Source organism: Leucopleurus acutus (genome assembly GCF_964270905.1).
Source record: "Leucopleurus acutus genome assembly, chromosome: 16".
NCBI lineage: Eukaryota > Metazoa > Chordata > Mammalia > Artiodactyla > Delphinidae > Leucopleurus > Leucopleurus acutus.
In genome coordinates this window covers 16,103,826-16,130,909 of record NC_139158.1, presented here as the reverse complement: position 1 = coordinate 16,130,909, position 27,084 = coordinate 16,103,826, and the positions used below count along the sequence as shown (strand labels likewise).

General features: G+C 47.5%; 2 protein-coding genes across 2 annotated transcripts; both read right to left on the bottom strand.

Moving 5' to 3' along the window:
* Positions 1-122: 122 nt before the first annotated feature.
* On the bottom strand, positions 123-14,916 carry KIF22 (kinesin family member 22). The gene is made up of 14 exons (XM_082858261.1): positions 14,840-14,916; positions 8,072-8,267; positions 6,399-6,526; positions 6,154-6,308; positions 5,717-5,926; positions 5,406-5,636; positions 5,116-5,269; positions 4,854-4,989; positions 2,806-2,974; positions 2,120-2,288; positions 1,669-1,736; positions 671-883; positions 518-577; positions 123-427 (listed from the first exon to the last, which is right to left on the bottom strand). Exons 1-14 carry the CDS (start codon positions 14,892-14,894, stop codon positions 380-382), a joined length of 1,992 nt encoding a protein of 663 aa, XP_082714387.1. The 5' UTR covers positions 14,895-14,916; the 3' UTR covers positions 123-379.
* A 9,853-nt stretch (positions 14,917-24,769) lies between these two features.
* On the bottom strand, positions 24,770-26,168 carry ZG16 (zymogen granule protein 16; the record flags this gene model as incomplete). Its single annotated transcript, XM_082856655.1, has 3 exons — positions 24,770-25,088; positions 25,798-25,930; positions 26,114-26,168. 3 exons carry the CDS (start codon positions 26,166-26,168, stop codon positions 24,770-24,772), a joined length of 507 nt encoding a protein of 168 aa, XP_082712781.1.
* Positions 26,169-27,084: the final 916 nt, after the last annotated feature.

The window sequence follows — 27,084 nt, the reverse complement described above, 5'->3', positions numbered from 1 at the left end:
TGCCGAGCGGGAGAGTAGGGGAGCGCGCGCCGGGGGTACGGATGGGGCGGGGCTAAACTCTAAGCGCGCGCCCGCCTAACGGTTGTCGTCCTCGGACTCTCGCGGTAGCTTTTTGTGTCCTCTCGGCCACCGTCCCTTCCCCCTCCCACTCCAGCGGTTTATTTACAATCCTGCGCTGCTTCGTGTTTTCCCAAAGATGGCGCCGAAAGAAGTTAACCCGTAAAGCTTGTGGCCCATCCCAAAAGCAATTATACCCCGGCCCCGCCCTCGCAGTCCCAAGAATCAGGCTGAAGCAACGGAGTGAAAACTGTATTTACAGGACAAGCAATTACACAAGGATTTAAAAAAAAAAAGGCAGAGGGAGGAGGACAGCCGGCAGTCAGGAGGGCCCACAGCGCTGGCCCGCGGCAAGACCCAGGATGTTCGCCTGCAACACAGGAGGGAAAGGGAGACCGGCGTTAGGGCCGGGCAGGGCACAGGCTAGAGGGAGGAGGGGGCCCGAGTCTCGTGAGCTCACCTTCAGGAACGACTCCATCTGTTTCCCGGATATGCCCTCGACGCGTTCCAGGTCCTCCACCTGGCAGGAGAGCAGCGATGGGGAAGGGGTCTAGGGAATGCCAGGCTCCCCCCACCCAACTCCATTACGGGGCTGTCCTCCCTGGGCCATTACCTGGCTGAAGGGCCCGTGGAGCTCTCTCCAGCCCACGATGAGCTGAGCCTTCTTTTGCCCAATGCGCTGCAGGCTGCGCAGATCCCGGGCTGACCCTTCATTCAGCAGATCTAATATTTTTTGGCGCCCATGGGCCAGTAGCTCCGGGCTGATCTGTAGCTCCCAGCAGTCCTCACCCTTCTCCTCCGGCTCTGAGGCATCCAGGGACTCCAGCTATGAGGCAGGAGGAGGTGAGTGACAGAAACAGCAGTAACAGCAGTGGTTTACTGCCGGGTGCTGTTCACCACTCTGGACTCCTCTGCCAAGGATAGGAACCTAACAGCACCTACCTCCCGGCCCTCCCCAGCCTCTCTTTCTTTTCCCTCCTGTACAGTGTCTGTCCCAAAACCCTTCCCTCCGGTCACTCTCTGGGTTGATTCTCATTTTATCCGACTTGTGAAAGAGTAGAATAGTGTTGCTGTGAAGATCAAATGAGTTAATGAATGTAAAACACATAGTAAGCTCTTAAATCTGGTTCCTCACTTCTAAAAGGAAAGAATAAGTTCTTTCACCCCTAGGAAAGCACATAGAAGGTACTCAACAAGTGACACACTCCCGATGTCATCTCAGTTTTTAGGTAGGTCTTTCAGTGTTGTTTCATTTCTTGACTGTTTAGGCTGTTTGCCTAAATGGGCTCTGAAGTTTGTAGAGGGCAGGACCCAGGCTGCACACTGTACCTAGTAAGTAGCTACTGAGAGTAAGAGCCATCACGAAGAAAGGAAAGTAACAGGTGATGGACACCCAACCCACTAAGTACATTCATATTACTGCATTTCATCCTAAATGCCCTGTGAGACATCACTGCATTCAGAGGGTAAGCAACTTGGAAGAGTTGTAAATAGCTGATAAGTGTTCTGACAGGCCATGTAACTCTTTGGCCAGTACTCTTCCCACTAGAGCTCTCTACCCCTTACTTCTCCTGGGTTCTAGGTATAGCCTAAGCCTTCCGCTAGTCTCACCTTTCTCTTCCGGCCTTTCTTCTTCAAGATATGGATCTCGGCATTTGGGTATGCTGCCTGCTCCTGAACTGAAAGCAAGAATTGTAAGCTGGAATCACAGCAGAGGCCACTTTTCAGCCCCCCAGTAGCCACTTGGTTCTTCCATTACTGATTCCCCAGTTCCCCTCCAGCCTGAGTTAATCTTCTTTTGTTCTGTTTCCACACGGCCTTTCTTATACCTGTATTTGAAACTAATCTCAGTTGGTCTTGCATGATAATCAGTCATGCACTGGTCAGTCTACCCCATGGTACTAAATGCCCGGGAGCAGTGCACCCAGCTCTTATTTCACATCCTCCTCCCCCTTCCCATGGTGGGAGGACATGAGTGACATGAGGACAGCTGCTCCAAACACCTCCTTCCTTCTAAGATCTCTGTTATCTGGGCCCTCCTGGCCGCCAGAGCCAAACTTACTCAATTGTAGGGGCATCACCACAGCCTTTTTGAGGGGCTTAGCCACTGTGACTGTGCGGCGGGCAAGGGGTCGGAGCATTGTGGGAGAGTAGTTCTCTTTCTCCTTTGGGTCTGCAGCCTCCTGGGCCAGCACCTTGGCTTCCAGTTCTTTTTGCTTCATCTTAAGCCTCTGTTAGAAAGGATGAGGGAGAGATATGACCCAGAACCAACTTTAGGGCAGTAGATTAGGACAGTGAGTGTGCAGGGCTCTGAGGCCTTAAAAGGGCAGGGCGAGGACCAACAGGAGAAATTACCAGGAGACAACTGGAGCCCAATGTAATTAAGGGCTTTCTAATGATCAGGGCTGTCCAGAGGTGGAACAAACTTCCTTATGAAATACTGAAGGGAAGTTCAAGCAGAGAGTCCTCACTTAATATGAACTGAGTTTTAGGAAATGGCAGTGTCTTGCATTTGTACTTTTACCTGGAATTTTTTTTTTCTCTCACCTTCTCACATCTGACCTCAATTATTTTTCAAAGTTCAGCCATGTTAAGGACACTCAAGCAGAAGCTGGAGAACTGAGGGATTCCAGTGTTGGGTGAAAACTGGATGCTGGTCCAGCCTTTCAGTGTCCTTCCCTATCTGAAGATCCTCAGGCTGCTTCTCAAGGCCAGTAGGAATCCCAGCCCCAACCCCCCAACACTTACCTCAATTTCCAGATCCTTCGCCTCCACTGTCTTCATAAGCACCATCCGCTCTCGCCTCGGGGTGCTCAGCAGAGGGGTCCCCTGGCTCCCCTGGGAGCCCAGCAGACGGTCCAAGCTTAGAAGGCGCTCCACCATAGCTGGGTCCATGCTATTTAGCTTCTGTAAGGGGCTGAGCAGACAAAGAGGTTACTCCCCACTTACCTCTTCTCTCATCACCCTCTCTAGCCGCAGATTCCCCTCATCCTGCCTTAACTTGGTGTTTCTGTGGTTCCAGAACCCTGGTGTTAACTTGCTAGGCAACCCTGAACAAGTCATCGAGACTCTCTGGGTGCTGTGCCTTCTTCAGGCGAAGGGGGATTGATCTCTACCTGCCCTAGTAACTTCTCAGGGATGCCAGGAGATCAGATGGGAAGAAGCATTTAATGAACACCTGAGTGGCAGGTATTCATGGGGTCTAGGACACCACCCTGCCCTGACGGCACTCACTGTCTAACAAAGTAAGAGACCGTGATAAGGTGATAGCAAGGGCCAGGTGCCTGTCCATTTGGAGGGGTAGTCGGTGAAAGATTCAGAGGAGGTCATCTTCAGCAGGGCTCTGAAAACTACTGAAGACCTCAAATGCCAAGCCTTTCTCCTGTGAGCAGTAGGAAAGGCCCATTCAAACAGAGTCCTGACTTAATCTGAACATGGTAATGTCTAACATTTGTTCCTTCTGTCTGGAATTTTTCCCCTCACACCTGATCTCAATTATCATTCAAAGTCAGTTTGATGCCCCCTTTCCCACGATGCCAGCTTGATTGTATATCTTCTTTCCTACACTGTGAACTAGCTCCTGGAGGACAGAGACTGTCCTGTTCTTTGTGTATAAGTGCCTAGAAGAGCAGGATCAGAAAATATGGGTGAACACAAGTCATTTCTTCCTTCCCGGCTCTCACAGAACAAGAGGATCCTCCTTCCTTATTGTGCTCTGTACTATCGACCTTGCATCATATACTGATGTTCCCATCTTGCTTCCTCTACTGAAACTTGAGCTCCCTGAAGGCAGGGTCTGTCTAGGTCTGATGTGCCCCATTCTCTGAGATTACCCAAGATGCCTATCTGACAGAGACCTTGCCTGTTTCACACATAATACAGATATATGGGTGTGTGTGTTTCTCTGAGTCTGTACACATAGGAGAGGGGACTGCTGACAAATGGCTTAAGAAGGACAAGGTTGAGAGATGGGGTTCCAAGTGAACACAAGCACCAGGCACCTTTTTATGTATGCCATCCTTCACTACAATAGTCCCCTGGGGCAGACTGTACACTAATCCTTGGCCACCTCTAGTCTTAGGACTTATAGAGTTTAGAGAAGCTTTATTTGGGTTAGGGATAGAAAAAGGACAAAGTTCAAACTGCAGCTGGTTCCTTGAAGGGCTAGGTGGCCAGACACGGAAAGCAAGACCACTAAACAGGGGTGACCTGAATATTAGTGCATACTGGGCCATGAGGTGGGGCTATCAGAACCAGGGAGGGAGGCCACACACCTCCCTGGGTTAGAGAGGCTTTGTTTGGATTGAGGGTAGAAGCAGGGCAAAGTTAGGACAGCAACTGACTCCATGGAAAGTCACAGAAAGGTTGGACTCTAACATACAGACTGAGTCTCAATGAGACATCTCTCTTCATCTCTTATCTCCTTTGCTTTGCTCTTACCCTTGGGACCTGAAAGACCGGGTCCTCATTATTCCTTGAACCAGAAGCAAAAGTACTCATCCTTGAAACATCGGTGCCAAAATGTGAGATTTTGCTGACTGCCTAAAGGGGTTGGAAAACAGAAAGGCGGGGCTAGGAGCTCAAGGGGGAGCCTCCTTATGGCCCCCAGCTGCAGCGTCAAGGCTGGAGGTTGATCTTAGCACTTCAGTGAATTCAGTAGAGGATTTTGGGTGAATCCAGTGGAAGAACAAGTTTACAGCTCAAGGATCCGACAGGCTAAACCCAATGCTACTCTGCACCCAACCCAGACACAACAGGAAAGGGAATATGCCCAAGACCCCTCCCTCTCTGCTCACCTGAGTTTCTGGGAGGTAGAAGATGGAGCTGCTGGGGGTTCAGGACTCCCAGTCTTCTCTTCCTCAGGGCCTCGGGCTCTCTTTGCTTCTGATGGGCCTAGCAGTTCTTTCTTAGACAGTTTAATAGGTGCCAAGACTAGGGGAAGATGGCAGAGTAGGGGAAAAAGGGGGTGTCAACTTCTATGCTGATGCTTGGTGGACTCAGCAAACTCCCCAGCTGTCCAGACTGGGCCTTTCCACTCCTACCAACCCCAGTCCTCACCATGAAGCTGTAAGCTCTCATTGGTAAAAGGCCGATTGATCACCTCCTTGGACCTGGCTGCAAAGTTGAGTGCAGAGACTGTGTCTAGGTAGAAGCGTCTCTCAGGGGCAATGTTGGCGATCAGGATGCTGTGGGCCGAGCCACCCAGAGAGTCCTAAGGGACGGGGATGGGGCAGGGTGGGTGGGTCAGAAGCCCCACCTTCCCCTTATCTGACTGCTGTTCCCCAACACCCCAGGAGGCCTGAGAACCCCCTTCTCCAGCTCCTTTTACCCGAGATGGGAGGCCTGACCTGCAACAGGCGAGTAAGCTTGCTGTCCCGGTAGGGCACCCGAGGGAGGCCCTGGTTCAGCGCATCGACCACCTTGCCCAGTACAAAGAGGGAGGTGTTGATGGCTCCACTCTCCTTCAGCCGCAGGCCCTTGTTGCCTGTGCGCCGGTTGTCCTCTGAGCCAGCCAAGTCAATCAGGTAGAGTTTTCCCTCCCGCTGGCGAAATGGGGCCAAACGTTCCCGCTGATCCACCTGGGGGTAAGAGCAAGGGCTCCAGTTTAGCTCAGGCTCCAGGGGCTTCCCTGGTCCTCACCCCTGTCAGTGGGCCTCACCTTAACCAGGAGCACAGCGTGACTGCGGGAGGAGCGCTGGTTGAGCCTGGTGGCTCCTACTGTCCGATTTCGACTGGCTGGCAGGAAATGCCGCTCAAAATCAGCAAAGCTAGTGATGGGCTTCTGCGTGAGGCCCGGAATCAGGATGTTTCCTCGGCAGTCTTCTCGGATCACCAGGTCTCCTGATGAAGGTTCCAAGAGGTCTAATACCTGTTTGAGCAGTGGGAGGTAGGGCCAATCCTCCAGTTACAGGCTGCTTACTTCCTGGCTATCGGGCTCCTTTTCTCTGCTGATTCTCAGAGTTGTGCCATCCACTACCCCAACCTCTGTCTTTCCAGGTCTTACGCCTTCTTGCTAGAGCAGAGCTTCATGTTCCAGAACTGGGTCTGATTTTTGACCCTTTGTCTCTTCCCTCCCCGATAAGAAAGGGGCCTCACCTTTTCCTGGTAGATCTCTAAATAGGACATAGTGACAGAGAGGGCCCATGGTCGGCCCTCAGCGCTCTCCTCCCTTGTGAGCTGTAGGAGGTCCATGAGAGCCCGGGGAATCACCCCAGGTTGCTCTGGGCTGCCCAGCATTGTGTGCGTCTTCCCTGGAAAAGGAGTGGAAAGAGCTGTGAGAATTTCTTCCCCACTCCCGAGTCCTTTCTGACCCATAGCTGTTCTGTATCTGGCTTCCTCACCTGCTCCTGTGGGCCCATAGGCAAGCACACTGGCATTCTGCCCTTCCAACAGGTGCCTTAGGATGGGCTGCACTGATCCTGCATAGATGTCCTGCTGAGAGCTCCTCTCCCCATAGAAAGCATCAAACCTGCAGGCAGGAAGAACAGAGGGGATTAGTGGAGGGTTCCATTCTCGCCCAGACCAAGAGGATAAAAGTGGTCTCAGATTTAAGAGTCTCTATCCTTTTTCTTGCACAAAGACCTAAGAAAGCACCCACTGAACACCGTTCCATCCCAGTCTCTGTATTGGCGTAGAAACACAGAGATGAATTTGATGTCCCTGCTCTTGGGAGTTCTGCAGCCTGGTGGCATAGATAGATACCATACTTTGCTGCAATTCAGGAAACGAAGGTGGGAACGCACAAGGAGGAGTAGCACTCTGCCTGGGGAAGGAGGATTTTGCCAGAGAAGAGAAAGATACTCTATCAAAAATAGCACACAAACAAGACATGGTATGAAAGGGCAGGGTATATCACAGGATATACAGAAAGTAGTATTTGTACACAGTAATGGAGTAAAGAGAGGATGCTGCTTATGACTAGATGAGACTCAACACACCTGTAGTCCATTCACTGCACTCCAGCGGAGAAGCTGTGGCTAAGGCCACAGCAGGGATTAGTATACGTGGAGTGTAGCATGTGTTAGGGGGAATAAGGCTGGAAAGAAACTGAAACCAAATTGTCAAGGGCCGAGAACAGGGTTGGCAAACTTCTTCCATAAAAAGCCAGATAGTAAATATTTGGGGCTCTGTGGACCACATGGTTCCCTTCACAACTACTCAGCTCTGCCGCTGCAGTCGGGCAGAAAACAGCCACAGATAATATGTAAATAAACGAGTGTGGTTGTGTTCCAATAAAGCTTTATTTACAAAAAGATTCTCAGCAGGGCTTCCCTGGTGGCGCAGTGGTTGACAGTCCGCCTGCCGATGCAGGGGACACGGGTTCGTGCCCCGGTCCGGGAAGATCCCACATGCCGTGGAGCGGCTGGGCCCGTGAGCCATGGTCGCTGAGCCTGTGCGTCCGGGGCCTGTGCTCCGCAACAGGAGAGGCCACAACAGTGAGAGGCCCGCGTACAGCAAAAAAAAAAAAAAAAAAAAAAAAGATTCTCGGCAGATTTGACCTGCAGACTGTAGTTTGCCACCCTCTGGCCTAGAATAACAGGCCAAGGAGGCTGAACTTTAAATCTCCAAAGGAATTTTAAAGTAGCTGCCCTTGTGAGTTCTGTCCCCAAACGTAAGTGGTTGTCTCCAACACCACCCAGCTGTAGCCTGGGTTGGCTAGCTGGTCTGTGCTCCCCCAACCCTTCCCACACCTCCCCAAGACCCGAGGTGGGGCTCCCCTGCTTACCTTTGCTGCTCCTTCCCCACTTTGTGCCTATTTCCCCTGTAAGACCATGAACAGTAACTTGTGTCTGATTCAGCCCCCAGCCTTCCCCACAGTATCCTACAGAGAACCTATCACAGTGGGCACCTATGAACATTTTCTGAATGGACAAACGAAGGTGTGGCGAACAAAGCTGTGCTAAGGAAGGAGCAAGGATCCTGAGGAGGAAGGTCTGAGAAACTGTCTGGGCAAGTGATAGTGCGAGCAGGCCTAGGAGAGAGAGGACAGGAGGGAGAGTGGCCTGAACCCTACTGGTATTTGAGAGTCTCCTGGTGGTTCCTCCAGTTGGCAATCTCTAGAGAACAGCTGTCCAGGCCCCGTGCACAGGGGGTATCACTTTCTCCAGCTGCTCCATCCACAAATGGCCGCAGTCGCACAGCTACCCTTACTCGAGCTGGAGGTGGGCGCCGGCCAGCTCCCACCTTGCTTAGCCGACAGCGACCGGCTCCTGGAAGAAGACAATTTTTAGGTGTGAAGTATGGTGGTAGCTTTGCTGAGAAGTAAGGGTAGGGGTCTTGGAGGAGGAGGTAGTTAACTTAGCTGACCCCTGAAGGATGAGTAGGGTCACTGCCAAGCATTCCAGGCAGAAAGAAAGGCACGTGCAAAAGCCTGGAGGTGTGAAAGCACGGCCCTCTCGGAGAACTGGTGAGGCAGGAGAACTGTGTGTTCTCTTGGTGACGGCGAGCACAGAAGGGCAGGATGGAAGAAAAAGATGAATCAAATACATGGTCTCAGGCAGAGTGCACTGGGGCAGGGTGCGGTGGGGTTTGAAGGAGAGAGATTATCTATAGGCTGGGACTGTAAACCAGATTGCGTACTTAGCAAACGTTAACATTTATGAAGCACTGACTACATGCTAGGCACACTTTAATCTCCATGGTGTCACTGAGAGGTAGCTTCTGTTAGTCCCATTTTACCAGTGAAGACACTCGTAGAGGCACAGCAGCTCTTCCAAGCACCTCAGTGTTTTATGCCTGGAGCCATGCGGCTATTACTTTATCTTGTACCATAATCTACATTGTGTCTTTTTGCTCTTCAGAGGAATAAGCAGAACAAAACCCCAGCATCTTAGTAGACTAGAGACCCCCGTAACCTTGACAACAGAGGCAGGGAAGGAGGCCTGGAGGCTGGGGTCCTGCGGATACCACTGGGAGGGCTGGGGGCCACAGCTCATTTTGGGGGAAGCTCTTTCCACCCTGGCCATGCTGTGGGTGTCCCCAAGCTTGGCCTCAGTTCCTATCCTACTTAGTAAGTAGGTCCAGTGGGGTGTAGACTGTAATGTATACACAAATAACCTGGAAGATCTAGTTAAAATATGAATTTGGCTTCAGTCCCTGGGGCGATGCCTAAGGTTCTGCATTTCTAGCAACTCCCAGGTGATGCTGCCACTGCTGGTGGGACACACTTTGATCAGTCAAGGTGTAGCAGACCAGGACCTCATGGGGTTGTTCTAGGATTAAAAGAGTTGACATATGCCCCTATCTAAAATCAGTCAATGAACTGCCTGACCTTTCTGTGCCTTTGTTTCTTACCTGGTTTATTATACATATAAATACATACATACATACATATGCCCACCGCCAACCTGTTAATGATGGTTTTCTCTCAATGGGGGATTATGTGGGTTTATTTTCTATGTTACCCAGTTCTGTAATGCTGTAATGTTTGCATTAAAAAATAATAATAGTAATGACACTGTGGACATCTTTGGAAGGGATGAGGTTAAGAAGCAGACCCCAGTCCCTTTCTGTCCCAGCTCAGTTTGCAAAGGCGCTAACATGCAATCATCTATGGTAAGATTTCTGTTTAGTTTGCTTCCCATAACTAAATCTAAGTCATTTGGCAGGGGGCTGGGGGGGGGGGATTATGAATTATTTTTATCATCAGAAAACACAGTTAAGATAAAACTAAAAAAAAAAAGTCTATTTCTGTGAGGATTGAATGGGCTGAAAAAAATCTTACGAGGAGGGTATTTCTCTATTTTATATTGGAGGATACCATGCTGTAACTCACAGCTAACAGCAGAATTCAAACCTAGATCTCATCTCTAAAAATCTGCTTTTAATGAGGATGTCATATTGCCTCCCTGTGATGTACCAACTGGGTACATGGGAAAGGTCTTGGTAGCTCTGACTCTCTCCTTTTTTGCTGGTGGTAGCAGCTGGTTGTTGGGAACCACAGGCCTCATATAAGGCAAGAGGCTGGCCACACAGAAACAGCAGGACAAAAAGGTAGACTAACCCTGGGAAGAACCTTATGCATAAGTAAGTTATACACATAGCAGACAGTCCATTCCAAAAACTGGGCCTTGGACTTCCTTGGTGGTCCAGTGGTTAAGAATCCGCCTTCCAATGCAGCAGACGCAGGTTCGATCCCTGGTTGGGGAACTAAGATCCCACATGCTGCAGGGCAACTAAGCCCGCATGTCACAACTACTGAGCCCGCGTGCCGCAACTACTAAGCCCGTGCACTCTAGACCCTGCATGCCACAACAAAAGATTCTGCGTGCCGCAAGGAAGATACCACATGCCGCAGTTAAGACACAACGCAGCCAAATAAATAAATATTAAAAAAAAAACAAAAACTGGGCCTCTGTTCCTTCATCTGACAAATGAAGCTAGTAACACCATTTCTCACTGTAAGGTTTACAAAGCACTTGGCATCTAGTTTTCACTTGACCCTCATGGCAATCCTAAAAGTCAGAAGTAAGTAGAAACCTGCAGATGCACCTGTGCAGATAAGAAAGCTAAGATGCAAAGAGGTTCACTGACTTGTCAAAAATGTGTGCAGGAGCCTCTCCTTTCCTATCTTTCCCAGGGTTTTTTTGGTGAGCACAGAGGAAGATGGCAGATACAGAAGCACTTAAGGAAGTTCAGTGATCAATACAAAGGGAAGGGGAAGTCTGGTGTTGAAGAAAGAGACTCTGGCTAGACAGAGCTGAATTTAAATTCCAGCTCTAACACTTATTAGCTTGTGACCCTGGGCTAGTGATTTAACATCCATATGCCCCAGTTTCCTTGTCTATAAAATGGGGTGGGGAGGGCCTTGGAAGAGCTTAACAAGGATTGAAAGAAGTAAAATGTCAACAGAGTAACTAGTACATAGTAAGCAGGTTGGTAATAATTCAAGGTTGGAAAAAATTCAAGGTAAGATGGCCTGGGTTCTAATCCCAGCTCTGCCACTTACAACTAACTAAATAAACTGGGGAAATGATTTTCCATTCCTGTGCCTCAATTTCCACACCTGTAAAAGTGGGAATAAATAAAAATAACTACTCGTTGGGCTGTTAAGGCAATAATAAGGTAATTCATGTAAAAGTGCTTAGCACAGCACTGGTACTTGATAAAAGCTCAGTAAGTGTTTTATTATATATTCATCCATTTTCCAAATGAGGAAACGTCAGTATAGAGAGGTTAGCTAGGTTGCCCATAGTCAACAGCTAGCTAGTGACAGTTTCAGATGAAGGTCTAACTCCAAAGTTCATTATGTGATTCCTCGGGCCTTCTCAGCCCCTTCATCTTTGTATCCCCATGGGCCTTAGAGTCGGAGACAAGTTCCATCTACCAGCTGTATGACCTTGGGAAGGCTTCTTAACCTCTTCAAGCGTTAGTTTTTTTTTGTTTGTTTGTTTTTGGATAGTTACCTTTTTTAAAAAATTAATTATTTATTTTTGGTTGTGTTGGGTCTTCGTTGCTGTGCGCGGGCTTTCTCTAGTTGTGGCGAGCTGGAGCTACTCTTCCTTGCAGTGCGTGGGCTCCTCATTGCGGTGGCTTCTCTTGTTGCGGAGCACAGCCTCTAGGCGCGTGGGCTTCAGTAGTTGTGGCTCAGGGAGCTTAGTTGCTCTGCGGCATGTGGGATCTTCCGGGACCAGGGCTCCAACCCGTGACCCCTGCATTGGCAGGCGGATTCTTAACCACTGAACCACCAGGGAAGCTGAAGCCTTAGTTACTTGTTATAAAAATGACAGTATCTACCCTCATAAGACTGTGAGGAGTCAGAGAAATAATGTACATACAATGTTTAGCACAGTGCTGGCAGTAAGTACTCAGCAACGTAAGCTATTGTTATTGTTATTATTACACTTTCTCTTGCTACTCACTCCCCTCAAGGCAGCAACTCACTTCTGCCCTCAGCAGGGTCACCAATGACCTCCTTACTGCTAAATACAATAGGCAAGCTAGGTCCCCATCCTGTTTGACTTTGCAGCAGTATTCAACACCCTTGATCTGCTTTCCTTTGGGAAACTACTTTTCCCTTAGTTTCCCTGCCACCCACCAGCTCTCTATTCACTCCTTCTCAGTTTCTGCCAGTCTTAAATGTTTTTCCTAAACTCCTTCTATCCTCTCTCCAGATCAGGGTTGCTCAATTTCTGCACTAATAATATTGGGGGCTGGACAATTCTTTGGGGGTGGGACCCCCTGTGCACTGTAGGAAGTGCAGCACATACCCCCCTGTCCCACCAGTGTAACAACCAAAAATGTCTCCAGACATCACAAATGTCCCCACGGGGAACAAAACTGCCCCTAGTTGAGAACCACTACTGACTGACTAATCATGGGCAAGGTCACCTGCTCTCTTGGCTTCAGTTACTGCCTCAAAGCTGATGACTCCTAATTGACACCTCCACACCACAGGCTCTCCTGAACTTCGGATCTGCATTCCCAGCTGTTGCCCTGACACCTCTTCTTACATGGTTCTCAGGTATTTCAAACTCCACCCATCTCAAACTGAATCCTTCCCCATCTCTCTGCAACCCCATCTTCCTTCTATGCTCTCTAATGTAAATAAATGGAACCAATCCCAAAGATGGGAGAGTCTTTCTTAACTCCACCTTCTCTCTCATTTCCCACACCAGTTCTTCATTAACATCTGTCAAGTCTACCTTTTTAAATGAGTCTACTTCTCTCCATCCCCACTGCACAATCTTTGCCAAGGTTGTCTTCATCTCAACAGCCTCCCAGCTGGTCTCCTTGCCTCCAGTCTCATTCCCTTCCAATCATTCTCCCTCCACTTCCTTCCTTGTATTGTAAGCTCTCAGTCATAATGAATTTCCTTCAATCCCTACAACACACCAAGTTCTCTCACACCTTTGGGCCTTTGCATATGCTATTCTCTCTCCCTGGAATATCTTCCTTACCACCTCCTGCCGCCTCCCAAGCAATTGAGGTAAATCCTTACACCTTACTTCCTCTAAAAAAAACCTTCCCTTGTAAAATTACTGCCCAATTAAGGCTCTGTTAGGTGAGCCCATGGCTCTCCATGGGCTCTCCATCCAAGCACTCATCACACTCCACTGTAACTGCATATTTGTCTGTCTTCTCCAAGTAACTGTGAACTCTGCTCACCTTTATATCCCCAATGCCAGGCACAGACTAGGCTCTCAGGGAATATTTGCTGAACAAATTAAGATCTGACTGACTAACATAAAACATTGGCTTGTTCGTTTCCTGTTTTCTTCATAAAAGTGGCCACTGCCATTCTTGCCTCAAAGCTCACAGTCCAGGGGAGGACAGATGGAGAGTCACATGCACACATCTGCCAATGGTCTAGCCCTTTCATCATAAAAGCAACTTCAAGGTTGGGCAAAGCTAGCACTTCTAATTATTTCTCCTAATTTTCCCCTCTCCCACAATTTCCAAGCTTCATTCAACTTAACTCTTCTTTTACTGATGAGGAAATTGAGCGAAAGAGAGCATCTTTGGCCTCTCTTTACATCATAAAAAAGAAATCGATCATTTGGTGGTCTTTTCATCCCACCAAAGCCTGGCAAACTCCTATCCAACCTTTGAAACCCACTTCAAATATCACTTCCTTAATGAAGTCTTCCCAGAATACCCAAGGGTTTACTTCAGCTTCTGCACTCCCTATAGCAGGTTATATATATCTCTCGTTGCTTTTCATGTTATAGATTTATATGACTATCTACTGAAACAGACTATAAGCTCCTCTAGGGAAGGGACAATGTTCATTCAAGCATTTTTATGATATCTACTGTGTACCAGACAGAGTGGGTCTTAGAAGGGTGAGGGGGTGTTGTGCGCAGACAGCAGGAATATCATGTGCTTGGGCATAATGGTTAAGGGCAGAGGCTCTGGAATCAGACTGCTTGGGTGTGAATTCAGACCCCAATATTTACTAGCTATGTTAACTTGGGCAAGCTTTTTAACCCATCTATGCCTCAGTTTCTTCATCTGTAAAACAGGAACAATAACAGTAAACCACCTCATAGCATTGTGTGGAGATTAAATGATTCATCACCATAAAGTACTTACAACTGTGCCTGGCACCTAGCAAGGGCTCAGCATGTGTTTGACATCCTACTAGATAGCTGTTTCTTCACAGGGGCTGACAAACACTAAGGTCTCAAATAAATTACTATGGTGCCCATTATAATCACTGATCAGAATTCAGTCTACAGGAAGAGAGCAGAACAAGATTCTGAATGTCCTAACAGCCTTTCCAACCCTAAAATAGCGCTGACTGCCAAGGCTAGAGCGTAAGGAGACAAACAGTCCCTTATTTCCCTTTTCTGTGAGCCCAGCACATCCTATGCTGTCAGCTCACCCAGCTGCAGCCCGTCTAAAACTCTTACCTCTCTCAGGGATCTCCCTGCACCCAAACAACACGTCATACATGAACCCTTCCCCCAGACGCGCATCCAGCTCCCTTTTGTCCCTATGGTTAGAGTATTAGCTACTCTTCGCTCGCTTTCTCTTGTAATCTGAGATGGGTCATTGTCCCCATTTGACGAAGAAAACTGAAGCTCACAAGGGAAAAGTGCGCTGGGCTCAAAAGTGCGCCGGAACCAGGTCTCAACCCGGGTCTACTGATCTGCGTCGAGAGCAAGAAACAGTGAGGAGGAAGCAGCCTACGACTCCCATACTCCCAGCTGCCCCCCCGCCCCCCGCCCCCGCGCTATTCCTGGGTCTCCCGGACAACTCGCGGAGCCGGGACCGGACTCCGACCTATCGCCCCACAAGTCTCCAGACCGCGGCACCCACCCTGCCCGGGCTCGCGTACCCGAGGTCGCCGTCGCCATCTCGCGTCGCCTCCGCGCCGGGACCCCCGCGTCCATCCTACTCCTTCCTTGGGCCCGCCTCTCCATTCGAATTTCCCGCTGCCCCGCCCTCTTTCCCGGGCTCCACCAATCACGGCTACTTGCCGCCGGAAGTCTCAGCTTGTGCCTCGCCCCTATTCCGCCCTCTAGGGCTCGCCTCCGGGTCTTGCAAGAAAAAGTTTCCCCCGGAGTAGAATGCATGCGCGCACGTCGGCTACGCGGCCGTTGACGTCCGACTGGCGCTCCCGCGCAAACTCCGGAGCCCGACGCGTTGGCGACAGTGGCCGTCGGGGGAGCTGGTGAGCGCCGCGCGGCACTGGATTTCTTTTACCTTCTGGGTTTCGAGGCATAGATTTGCGTTAAGTGTAGAGTTTTCGCTTCATTTTTTTACCCCCTCAAATAATTACGAATTTTGGTACGAATCAAGCAGAGGGTGGTCGAAGGCACTTCATCGATTTATCCCAAAATTTCTCTGAACTGAATACAATTTTTGCTAGTCTAGTGGCATAATTAGACACATTATAGGAATAAGGAAGATGTTCGCGGAAATGGGAATATTCCAAACGACTAGTAGTGGTCTTCGGTTTTACAATTTCTTGCTTCAGAAGTTGTTTCTCGCGCTTGTGAGGCGGGAATTGTTTTGTGGGTTTGGGGACTTGCCCTCAGGACAAGTCAACGGTGCTTTAACGTCTGGTCACTAGTTTAGGTCAGGCCCAGGCTGGCTGGATTGTGGACAATCACGCTGCACTCACCTCTTGCTGAGCCCACAGCCACTCTGGGGTGCAGAGGCCAGGTGACATTTGTGTCCCCTTATGTCGCATGTCTGAGCCGAGGAGACCAGTTCGGATGTTCTTTACTTTGTAACTCAGCACTCAACACGTTGGAGTGAGAGTTAAAGCATGGCTCGGTGTGTTACTTAGTCAACTTCACCCTTGGTCCCATGTCCTGTGGGTTTAGTCGTCTGTTAAGTAGTTCCCTATACCTTCTGGAAGCTAACCAGGGATGATCATCCCATCTTTGAGCTCCTGGTAGGGCCCTGATTTAGACATTATGTCCAGCCTATCAAAAACCAAATATTAGACCAGTGGTTCTCAAATTTTGGGCCCTTGGAATCCCTTTGAATTCTTAAAAACTGAGGCCCGAAAGATCTTATGTTTATATGGACTTTATTTATCCATATTTACTGTGTTAGAAATGAATACAAGTTTAAAACATGTATTAATGCACTTAAAAATTACAGAAACAAATATGTAGAGACAGAAAGTTGATTAATGATTGCCAAGGGATGGTAAGGGGTTGATGAACTGGGACTGTTGCTAACAGGTATGGAATTTCTTTTGGGGGTGATAGAAATGTTCTGGAATTAGACAGTGGTGATAGTTGCACAACATAGTGAATGTACTAAAAACCACTAAAATGAACACTTACAAATGGTAAGTTTTTTTTTGTTTTTTTTTTGCGGTACGCGGGCCTCTCACTGTTGTGGCCTCTCCCGCTGCGGAGCACAAGCTCCGGACGCGCAGGCTCAGCGGCCATGGCTCACAGGCCCAGCCACTCCGCGCGGCATGTGGGATCTTCCCAGACCGGGGCATGAACCGGTGTCCCCTGCATCGGCAGGCGGACTCTCAACCACTGCGCCACCAGGGAAGCCCCAAATGGTAAGTTTTATGTTATGTGAATTATATCTCCATTAAAAAAATTGCCCAAAATTACAATAACAAACCCATTACATAGAAAACATTTTAATTTTAAAAATGACTATTTTCCAAAGCAAAATATAGTAACAAGAGTGACATTTTTTACATTTTTACAAATCTAATGTCTGATTCAAGACAAAACACCAGGATTCTCATGTCTGCTTCTGTAGTCAGTCTGTTGTAATATCACACATCATATAACCTCTTGAAAACTCGGCAGTATACCCAAGGAAGAATGCAAGGGAAAAAGTCAAATGGCATCTCAGTTTTATTATGAAAATAATTTTGACCTTGGAGACCTCTGAAAGTGTCTCAGGGATCTCCAGAATTTCCAAGACCACACTTCGAGAACTATTAGATGACTAGCAGTTTGGTCTTCCCTGCGCTTTACACAGGGGCTCTTCATGTTTTCACATTTGTTGCCAGTTCCCAGATATTTGGTAAGTTACCTGCCAGAAATAGTGGAAAGAGCATAGGTCAGGGAGTCAGGGCTTCTGAGGTTGAAAGAATAGCTTATGTACGGGGCTTTGTTGCCAGGCCGCCTGGGGTAGAGATATTTAGCCTCTTTGTGCCTCCATTTCTTCAGCTCTTGAAAGGGAATAATGGTTGGATCTGCTTCCTAGGGATCTGCATCTGCCTGGTGGAAATTAGGATTGTTAAACAACTGATATTCAAACAGAATAAGGTAATTCCGTTCACAGTGTTCAGTTGTAGTGTGCTAGCCACTGTCTTAGGTGGTGGGGATACCATGGTGAACAAGAAGACAGATGTGGTTCTTATTTTCCTGGAGTTAATTTTTTTCGCCGGGGAGATGGGTGTGGGACTGGGTGATGGTGACAGACAATAAACAAAGAATTATAAGGGGAAGGTATCAAGATCTGCATCTGCCTGGTGGAAATTAGGGTTGTTAAACACCTGATATTCCAAGAGAAAGAAACAGTAATTTTTTAAAAAAACTTCCAAACTAGATCCTTAAGTAGCAAAGGAGAGCAGAGGCAAGTTGAATACAAGAGCTTACGCCATAAAAATTGGAAAGAGACTAGTGGATGAAGCAGATAATTCTGTCCTTCAAGCCTGGAAAGATTAAATGAGGGTCATCTGGGACAGCAGGCATAGCAACAGTGATGAGGAAGAGAACGCGGGCTGGAAAAGAGAGAACCAGACTTGGGGGGCGAGGTGGAGAAGGAGTCCTCAGATAATAGAGCACCATGGGTGTCCAAGAAACCATGCCAGTCTCCCCCACGTGGACAACCTTTCCTTCATTTCATGTACAATTAATTACATAAGAGCCACAGGGGGTGGGGTGGACACTACCCAGAGGAGCTCCCAGGGGTCCGGCCGAGCTGTACACAGGCCCTGTCCTAAAGGCACTGGGGTCACCTTTGGTGGCTGCTGTGCATAGGCAAGTTTGCTGTGCTCACTGGAATGATGAGGCTTGCTCTGCAGAGGTTGCCTTGAGAAGACAAAAAAGAATATTAACGTTTAAAACAAAACAAAATATTGTAATCTCTAGAGCAGGTATTCTCAAAATGGGGGTCCCTGGTCTCTATCAAGTTAAAACTATTTTCATAACAATACTAAGATGTTTGCTTTTTCACTCTTATTCTCTCATGAGTGCAAAGGCTACATGATATGTAATAACAGATTGAATGCAGAACAAGCTGAACTAGTCTGTGGTGACAAAGTCAGAAAAGTGATTGCCTCTTGAGAGTTGGGGGCAGGAAGTGGCTGGGAAGGGCCCAGAGGGAATTTTCTGGGGTGATGGTAATGTCCTATGTCTTGATAGTAGTTTGGGTTACACAGGCATATGCATTTGTCAAAACTCGTGTGTGGAAGCATGACATGATTTCCCAACTGTGTGATCCTCATATTGGCATTCCTGTAAGATTTTGTTTCTAAGATATTTGAAAATCAAGGACATGTGAAAAATGCCCAGGTTTTAACATCAGAAAGACCTGAGTTTAATCCTGATTTTGCTACATACTATGTTTGTGACTTTGAACAAGTATAATAACAACATTTAGCAGAGTTCCTGGTACATCACAGGCACCTAATAAATACTTGTAATATGACCAAGTGAAGTAATGTAATTTTTCTTAGCTCTAATTTTGTACTAAGGATAACAGATCTCATTTTCATTTGCTCTACTAAGATTCATAGTGTTTCTGGGTGAATTTCATTTTGATGGCAAACTGAAGCAGAGAATTGGAAAAAAAAGTTTCTTTTTGCTTGGGTTTGCTCAGTTATTAAATACTAATGGGGAATAGGCAAGGGTGTAAGTTTGTGGGGAGGGGACACAGTGACCTCTGACATGTGTCCTTGTGACTCTCATCACCTACAAACATATCAACTGCCTTCTGACTTGGTGACTTCATCTGAAAAATGGGAACAATGCTACTACTTTCCAATAGAATTGTAGTCACAATTAAATGAGGTAATTTTGAAGAGTACCAAACTTAAAATGGGTGCTCAATAAATGTTAGTTGTCTCTTCCATTTTTCATCTCTCCCTACTGTTTTCCCTGAAATAGATAAACATGTATGACATGTTAACATGTAAACATATTAATATAGTCTTCCTACCTGAAGTCATCCTTAATGTTCTCTCATATAGCCTATGTTAATAATTGGTCTGGGCTTCCCTGGTGGCGCAGTGTTTAAGAATCCGCCTGCCAATGCAGGGGACACGGGTTCGAGCCCTGGTCCGGGATGATCCCACATGCCGTGGCATGTGGCAACTAAGCCCGTGTGCCACAACTACTGACCCTGCTCTCTAGAGCCCGCAAGCCACAACTACTGAAGGCCCCGTGCCTAGAGCCCATGCTCCGCAACAAGAGAAGCCACCGCAATGAGAAGCCTGCGCACCGCAACAAAGAGTAGCCCCCCCTCGCCACAACTAGAGAAAACCCATGCACAGCAACCAAGACCCAACATGGCCAAAAATAAATAAACAAAAATTTAGGAAAAAAAAAATTGGTCTGTATTTGCTGTCTTTCCCCAGCACATACAGGTCCACATTCATGATAACACCAAGAATTGCACACTTTCATTGGCTAGACTTGAATTTTTTGGACCAAAAACTTTCTTGAAATCCATGAGCTGTAGCCTAAAAGGGAGTCTTCTGTTACTAGAGAATTGGTTCTGTCGGGATGGTTGTTTAGGGATTTGACCTCAGCTGTCTCCTGGATGACTGCATCAGCTTGTGCAGGTTGAGGCCTCTCTATTCTTGGGGCTGCTCAAGAGGCCTGGCCCTGTGTTCCCTTGACATGGCTCTCCCTGTTGCACTCTGCAGTGGGGGCTTGGGGACTCACTATGTATATCAAATCATCACTTTGTACACTAAATGTGTTACAATTTTTATTTGTCAATTATATTTTAATAAAGCGGTAAAACTTTTTTGAAAAATAAAATGAAGTTACTAAAAGTGTAGGTTTTGATAACCTAATAACGTATTCTGAAGGGAAGAAAAGAGAGCCAAAGTGAGGTTTCCCTGAGGAAGAAGAAATTCCACCTGCAGACTCTGCACCATCTCCTCCTGCCTGGAAGTTTCCAGATTGCTGGCCTGCCCTACAGATTTCAGACTTGCCTAGCCAGCCTCCACAGCTGCATAAACCAATTATTTGCAGTAAATCTCTTTATGTATATATGTACATATAACTCTTCATGGTTCTTTCTCTTGTAGAACCTGACTGACACAGCAAGTAACTTTACTTATTTAACTAAACAAGTAAAGGCTAGGTGTTAACTCCCTCAAGTTTCACTCTTTACCTACTCCACATACAAACTTACCTATACCTTCACTCTATTTTCTTCTCTCTTAAAGTTTCCTGCTCCAAAACCTACATAAAGCATCCTTGCCAATCTCTTCTGAGACCTTGCTCCATCGATTATCTCCTCGTTCCTGAATCTTCAGCCTCTACTCTAACTCATGCTCACGTCTCCCCTGTCTAGGAAAAAACAAAAACAAAAAAACCCTCCTTCCTTACATTCCCCATAAATATTACTTACATATTTTCTGCCTTTCTAGAGCCAGACTTCTTGAAATATTCAATTCTTGCCGCTGTATTTCCTCACTTCCCATTCATTCCTTAACCAATTGCAGCCTGGCTCCAACTTTCAGGTTCCAGCCAAAACTTTCTTTGTCAAGATTATAAGTGACCTTCTGATTGCCAAAGCTAAAGAAACTGAAGTCTGTCCTTTTCTTGACTTCTCAGAGGCATTAACCACTCCTTGAAATTTCTGTCTTGCCTTTGAGTGCATCACTCCTCCTTCCCTTCACCTCCAAGAGCACTCCATTCTCTATTTCTTTAACTGATTCTTCTTCTTCAGACCAACTGTCAAACTCTGGTGTTACCCAGTCCACTCTGACTTCAGCCTTTTATCATTTTATATGCCTACAGTTTCCCTGGGTGACTTCTTCCACACCCATCACTTGAACTTCATTATCTGTGTGCTGGTGACTCCTGAATCTAAGCCCTATATCAAACTCTTATCAAAGCTTTATTCCCAAATATCCCTCTGCCCAATGTTGTATCCAGACATGTCCCCATTCCAGAATGTGCCACAGATACATCAAAACTCAATGGGGAGGCTTCCCTGGTGGCGCAGTGGTTGAGAGTCCGCCTGCCGATGCAGGGGACATGGGTTCGTGCCCCGGTCCGGGAAGATCCCACATGCCGCGGAGCGGCTGGGCGTGTGAGCCATGGCTACTGAGCCTGCGCGTCCGGAGCCTGTGCTCCGCAACGGGAGAGGCCACAAGAGTGAGAGGCCCGCATACAGCAAAAAAAAAAAACAACTCAATGGGAGGGCTTCCCTGGTGGCGCAGTGGCTGAGAGTCCGCCTGCCGATGCAGCGGATGCGGGTTCGTGCCCCAGTCCGGGAAGATCCCACATGCCGCGGAGCGGCTGGGCCCGTGAGCCATGGCTGCTGAGCCTGCGTGTCCAGAGCCTGTGTTCTGCAACAGGAGAGGCCACAACAGTGAGGGTCCCACGTACCACAAAACAAACAAACAAAAACCCAAAAAACGCAATGGGGGAACTTCCCTTGTGGTGCAGTGGTTAAGAATACACCTGCCATTGCAGGGGACACAGGTTCAAGCCCTGGTCTGGGAAGATCCTACATGCTGCGGAGCAGCTAAGCCTGTGTGCCACAACTACTGAGCCTGCTCTCTAGAGCCCCTGTGCTACAACTACTGAGCCCGCGTGCCACAACTGCTGAAGCCCGCACGCCTAGAGCCTGTGCTCCGCAACAAGAGAAGCCACCACAATGAGAAGCCTGCACACTGCAATGAAGAGTAGCCGCCGCTCGCTGCAACTAGAGAAAGCCCGCTCGCAGCAACAAAGACCCAACGCATCCAAAAATAAAAATAAATGTATAAGAAAAAAACAAAACCTCAGTGGGTCCAATGAACCTATCTACAAAACAGAAACAGACTCACAGAGAACAGACTTGTGGTTGCCAAGGGGGAGGGGGCGGGGAGAGAAGGACTGGGAGTATGGGGTTAGCAGACGCAAACTATTATATATAGGGTGGATAAACAACAAGGTCCTACTGTATAGCACAGGGAATTATATTCAATATCCTGTGATAAACCATATGGAAAAGAATATAAAAAAAAGAATGTGTGTAACTGAGTCACTTTGCGGTACAGAAGAGATTGGCACAGCGTTGTAAATCAACTATATTTCGAAACTCAATGGGTCCAAAAGCTAATTAATTTTTCTTTTGTATTCCCCATCTCAGAGAGTAACAGTCTTCCCAGTTTCCCAAGCTACTAACATGGTAGTTCTCCTAGATTCTCCTTCACTCACCCTCGTGCATTCAGTTATCAAGTTCTTCTGAGCCTATCTTCCACCTCAAATCTCTCAAATTCTTCCCTTTTCTCTTTTCCTCATATTACTGCCTTTGTATAGACATCATTTCTGATCTAGAACTAGTCTCTTAACTATTTTCGTATCTCATCCTGCTTTACCTTTAGTCCATTTTCCCCACTTATACCAGGAAAATTATATATTCTTCTAAATCTTATCAATCCCCTGGACAAAGTTTTCAGTGGCTCCCCGTAACTCATAAGATAAAGTTTAAATAGTTCAGTATGATATTCGCGTTTCCTGCCTTTCCATGAGGCTTCATCTTTGGCCCAATTGTGATTTGCATTTTACCTGTACTGAACCACTTGTAGTTCTCATATCTTCATATTTCTGCATAAGCTGGGCCCAGTACTGTTCCCCTACACCACACACACACACACACACACACACACACACACACACACACACACACACACACACACACACACACACACACAGTCTTCCCTGACCTCCCAGAGAAAGTTAGTCTTCTTTTTGGCTCCTTTAGCATCCTATGAAAAACACCTTTGTTATGGCACCAATAAAACAGTTTGACTAGAGGGAAAGAACCAGATCCTAGCAGGGGATATTTGGTAAATGTGTGATTAGCTTAATTCAGCAATTTTAAAGCTTAAGTTTTTAAGTAAGGGGATATTTTCTTCAGTCATAATCTCCTGCCAAAACCTAATGTGTAGACTAGATAAGAGCCAGCAATCCCTCCCCTTAGCCCCCTTGTGCCATGCTGCCTCTGAGGTGCCTGTGCCTTAAGTGGGCATAGTGTGAAAACAGAGGCTTTCCTACAGTTGACCAGATATCTGATCTGTCAAAAGTCTGTCAGATTCAGCCATAAAAAGGATTGAAGTACTGATACATGCTATAACATGGATAAAACTTGAAAATATTATGTTAAATGGAAGAAGCTAGACATAAAAGGCCACATTGTTGTATAATTTGATCTGTATGAAATGTCCGGAATAGGAAAATCCATAGAGACAGAAAGTAGATGAGGGTTGCCAGGGCCTGGGGGAGAGGAGAATGGAGAGTGACTGCTTAATGCGGATGGGGCTTCTTTCGAGGCGGTAAAGGTGTTCTGGGATTAGAGAGCGGTGATGCTGCCCAACTTGTGAACACACTGAAAGCCTCTGAATGGCACACTCCAAAAGGGTGAACTTCACATTATGTGATTTATATCTCAATAAAAATATAATTACAGTGGCACAGTATTCCATTCCATGGAATTGAGAGAAATAAAGGAATTTTTATAAAAGCAGACTAGGCATAAGTTTGTGTAATGTTAATATTTCTTTATAAAATTACATGTGCATAACTGTTATCTTCGTCTAATTGTGAAGAAATGTGACTGGGATTCTCTGGGATGTGTATAAACTTATAGGGAGCAGTGAGTAAGTTCCCCCACCCCCAGTCACCACCACACACACACAAAAGAAAACAAACAAAAGACTGTCAAAAATTTAGCACCGGGAGCTAGAGTCCTAAGAACTATTTCCAAAGCAACTTTGTATCCTTGCTCAGTCTATCCAGTCACCCTAATGCTTCCCCTGGACTCTAACCAGCCCCTTCTCTTCATGGAAACCCATGATGGAAACCTCTACCCCCCCACCCCCCACCTTGGGATGTCCTTGTTTTGAGGGTAATATTGGCAGAGTAGAAGCTGTTGAGGAGGTGGTGGCTTCCTGAGGAAAGAACTGCGGTCTGAGAGAGCTGAGCAAGGACACCAGGGCTTATGAGTAAAGGTGGGGAGGAACTAGGCTGGGGTAATAGGCAAAGCCCTTGGCAGGAACTTAGGCTAAATTTTGGGAGTCAGGTGGGTTCTGGGAAATAACAAAGGATGATGGCTCAGGCCACCCATGTACAGTGAGTGGGTTAAGGTCAGGAGAGTGAGGTGACAGCCTTTTGGTGGAGAGGCACTATCTCAAGGGGAAGACAAAGGGGAGAAAAGGGCTGGAGAGTGGAACATCTGGGGTTTTCGCAATAAACCACAACTAGGTCTTACCTTCAGCCTTAGAACTCCAGTTTGGGTAAACACTTGAAAAAAAGAATTGGTGCAGGCCAGAATCTTATCTCCTCTTAATAAATTATGAAGAAAAGCCCAGGATTCTTACACCTCTCTCCCTCATCCTCCCGCTCTTCCCCAGATTGACGTCTGATGAATAGCCAGAAATGAGAGTCACACATCCATACCCAGAGTCAAGAGGTGAACCCCAGCTGCAGGCACCCATACACACACTTTAGCCATGCCCTTTTATTATTTCTTTTTCATTGAGACAGGTGGATGGTGGTTAGTGGTGAGGGGTTCCCATACCCCCACTGCAGTGTTGCAGGACAACTCAGCAGTTCTCGTGTTTACTGGGGTAGACATCCCAGTGGAAGCCAATGGCATTGATAATGGATTGGCCAGATCGGCCACTGATGAATCGTAGCACAGTGTTGGGGTGCAAGGGGACAGCTTTGAAATTCTTGCCTCTGTTTTTCCCAAAAGTCAAGACGCGGGACTTGTCAGTCACAAAGACCAGCTTTCTCAGGTAGTTCCTGTACTTTCCCGACACCTGGACCACTGATTCCCCAGGGTCCAGGGAGATCTCGTGCAGCTTTCCCAACTTGCCACCCACGTAATCGCTCCACACCTTGCCGTAGCGCACCTGGAGACTAGGGGCAGGGGTGAGGAGGGAAGAAAGGGAGACACTGAGTAAGGTGATCAGAATTCAGGACCTCTTGGCCTACAGGCTGAGACCTTCAGACTAGTGACAGGGATGACAAACCCCCTGCCAGTCCCACAGAATGTGAGGGTTGGGTAAGCCCTTGGAGATCATACATGGAACTTCAACTCCTCATTTTGCTGACAAACAGGCTCACAGAGGGAAAACAACTTGCCCAGAATCACCTAGACAGTGAATATCAGAGCTTGAATTTGAAGTCTACACTCCCACCAGGCCCCCACCCCCTACTTGAAACAAGAAAAGGGATTTTTCAAACATCTGAAAGGCTCCGATGAAGGAAGAGACTTGTCCATGCTGTGCTAGGATACAAATCCAGGATCAGAAGGATAAAGTTTTGGGAGAGCCATCAAGCAAAGATGGAGGATGCCAGAGGGGATTTAAACCTTGGGTGGGGGAAAAACTAGACAACTTCCAGGTCCCTCTGAGTTGATGGTATATGATTTACCCAAGATCACAAGTGTGGGTGTGTTAGGGGTTTCGACAGCACAGGTCTCAAATCCAAGTCCTCTAATAATTTTTCCATATCCTGTTATCCCTGTGACTTGATTGAAACAGATGTGACCCAAAGTGACTGAGAAATACACAATTTAGTAAGATCCTAGAAGGTCCCCAAACCACCGAAACGCAAAGAATCTTACCCTATGATGTAGTAGCTGTTAACTCGGACACGAATGGCAGTGATGGGGCCATCCAGCTGGTTTGCAGAATGGGAGAATCGCTTTCCTCCGTAGCCTCCATACTCTCCACTGAAAGAGGAGGAGCTGGCCTGAACTGGAGGGAAAGGTGGAGTTGGGGGGAGAAATCCCCTAAGAGCTCAGTTTCTCCCCACCACCCTTATTCCCCCCACAACTCAGTTCCCACCACCCCAAGTCAGCCACTGACAGCCTTGGCCACCAGCAGTACAGGAAGCTGCTTCCCCTGACTCTAGTGCTGGGCTCCTGGTTTCTCACTTACGCTTACTGGCAGAGGCTGATGCACAAAGAAGGGCAAGAAAAGCAACGGTCAACATCCTGGGGCTGGAGTGGGAAGAAAGGAGAAAGTGAACGTTTACCCTTATTCCCCCAGATATCGTTTACCCAGGCACCCCTGACCTCCAGCTGAGGCTCGGGTTTCTTGGTCCTTCAACTCAGACCTCATCCACCCAGTCTTGGTCTTAGAAAGAACTGTCCACACTCTCTAGTCCTGTTTGTCACAAATACTATCTTATGTGTCCTCAATCCCTCTGCCTCTCTCCGGTCTGGCTACAGCCGATCCTTCTCTTCCGTCCCAAGCCAGAAGATCAATCCTGACCTTCTAACTGGATTAAGCTGTGTCAAGCCCTGTTCCCTCCTGGCACAAAGCAGGAAAGGAGTTTTCTAAAGAAGAAGTGGAGGACATCTCCAAATCCTAGAGATGGTTGAGTTTATCAAACCAGGAGTCAGAGCAAAACCTAACTGAAGTAGGCCTGTGGTAGATTGGCCCAGTCTGTGGGACATCTGGGGCATAGTTTAAATTCCTAGTCTCATCCTAGTCTCAAATCAGAAGGAAAGGAGCATTTTAGAGGTGCGTCTCTGGGTCACTTGGAGAGTGAAGGTGGTGATAGAAGAAACAGCCAACAGCACTGTCCAAGCAGTTCTGGTGCAGGTGGGATAGACTGAGGAGTTGGAGAAGAAATCGGAACCGGCTTAAGACAGATCCCAGGCACCTGGTCTATTTGTCATACCTCCTTCTCCACTAACACAAATCTGGCCGTAGGTGTATCCCGGGTGTCCCCAGTCCTTCAGCTGTGATCCAGATATCCTTACACCTAAGACTAGCTCACAGCCAGATGCCCCGGTTAGCTGACACGCAGGTCTCCCCAGCCATTCAATCCAGGAAGCCTCTTCTTCAGCTCAGCGTGAATCCCCTCTAATTCAAATCCAGGCATCTCTATTACCCCTCAGCCC

Coding starts and splice junctions, on each gene's coding strand:
- KIF22 (XM_082858261.1), bottom strand. CDS start 14,894: ATGGACGCGGGGGTCCCGGCGCGGAGGCGACGCGAGATGGCGACGGCG. Junction 6,309..6,398: donor CTATGGGCCCACAGGAGCAG/GTGAGGAAGCCA, acceptor CTCCTTTTCCAG/GGAAGACGCACACAATGCTG. Junction 2,289..2,805: donor CGAAGGATCTGGAAATTGAG/GTAAGTGTTGGG, acceptor CCTTTCTAACAG/AGGCTTAAGATGAAGCAAAA.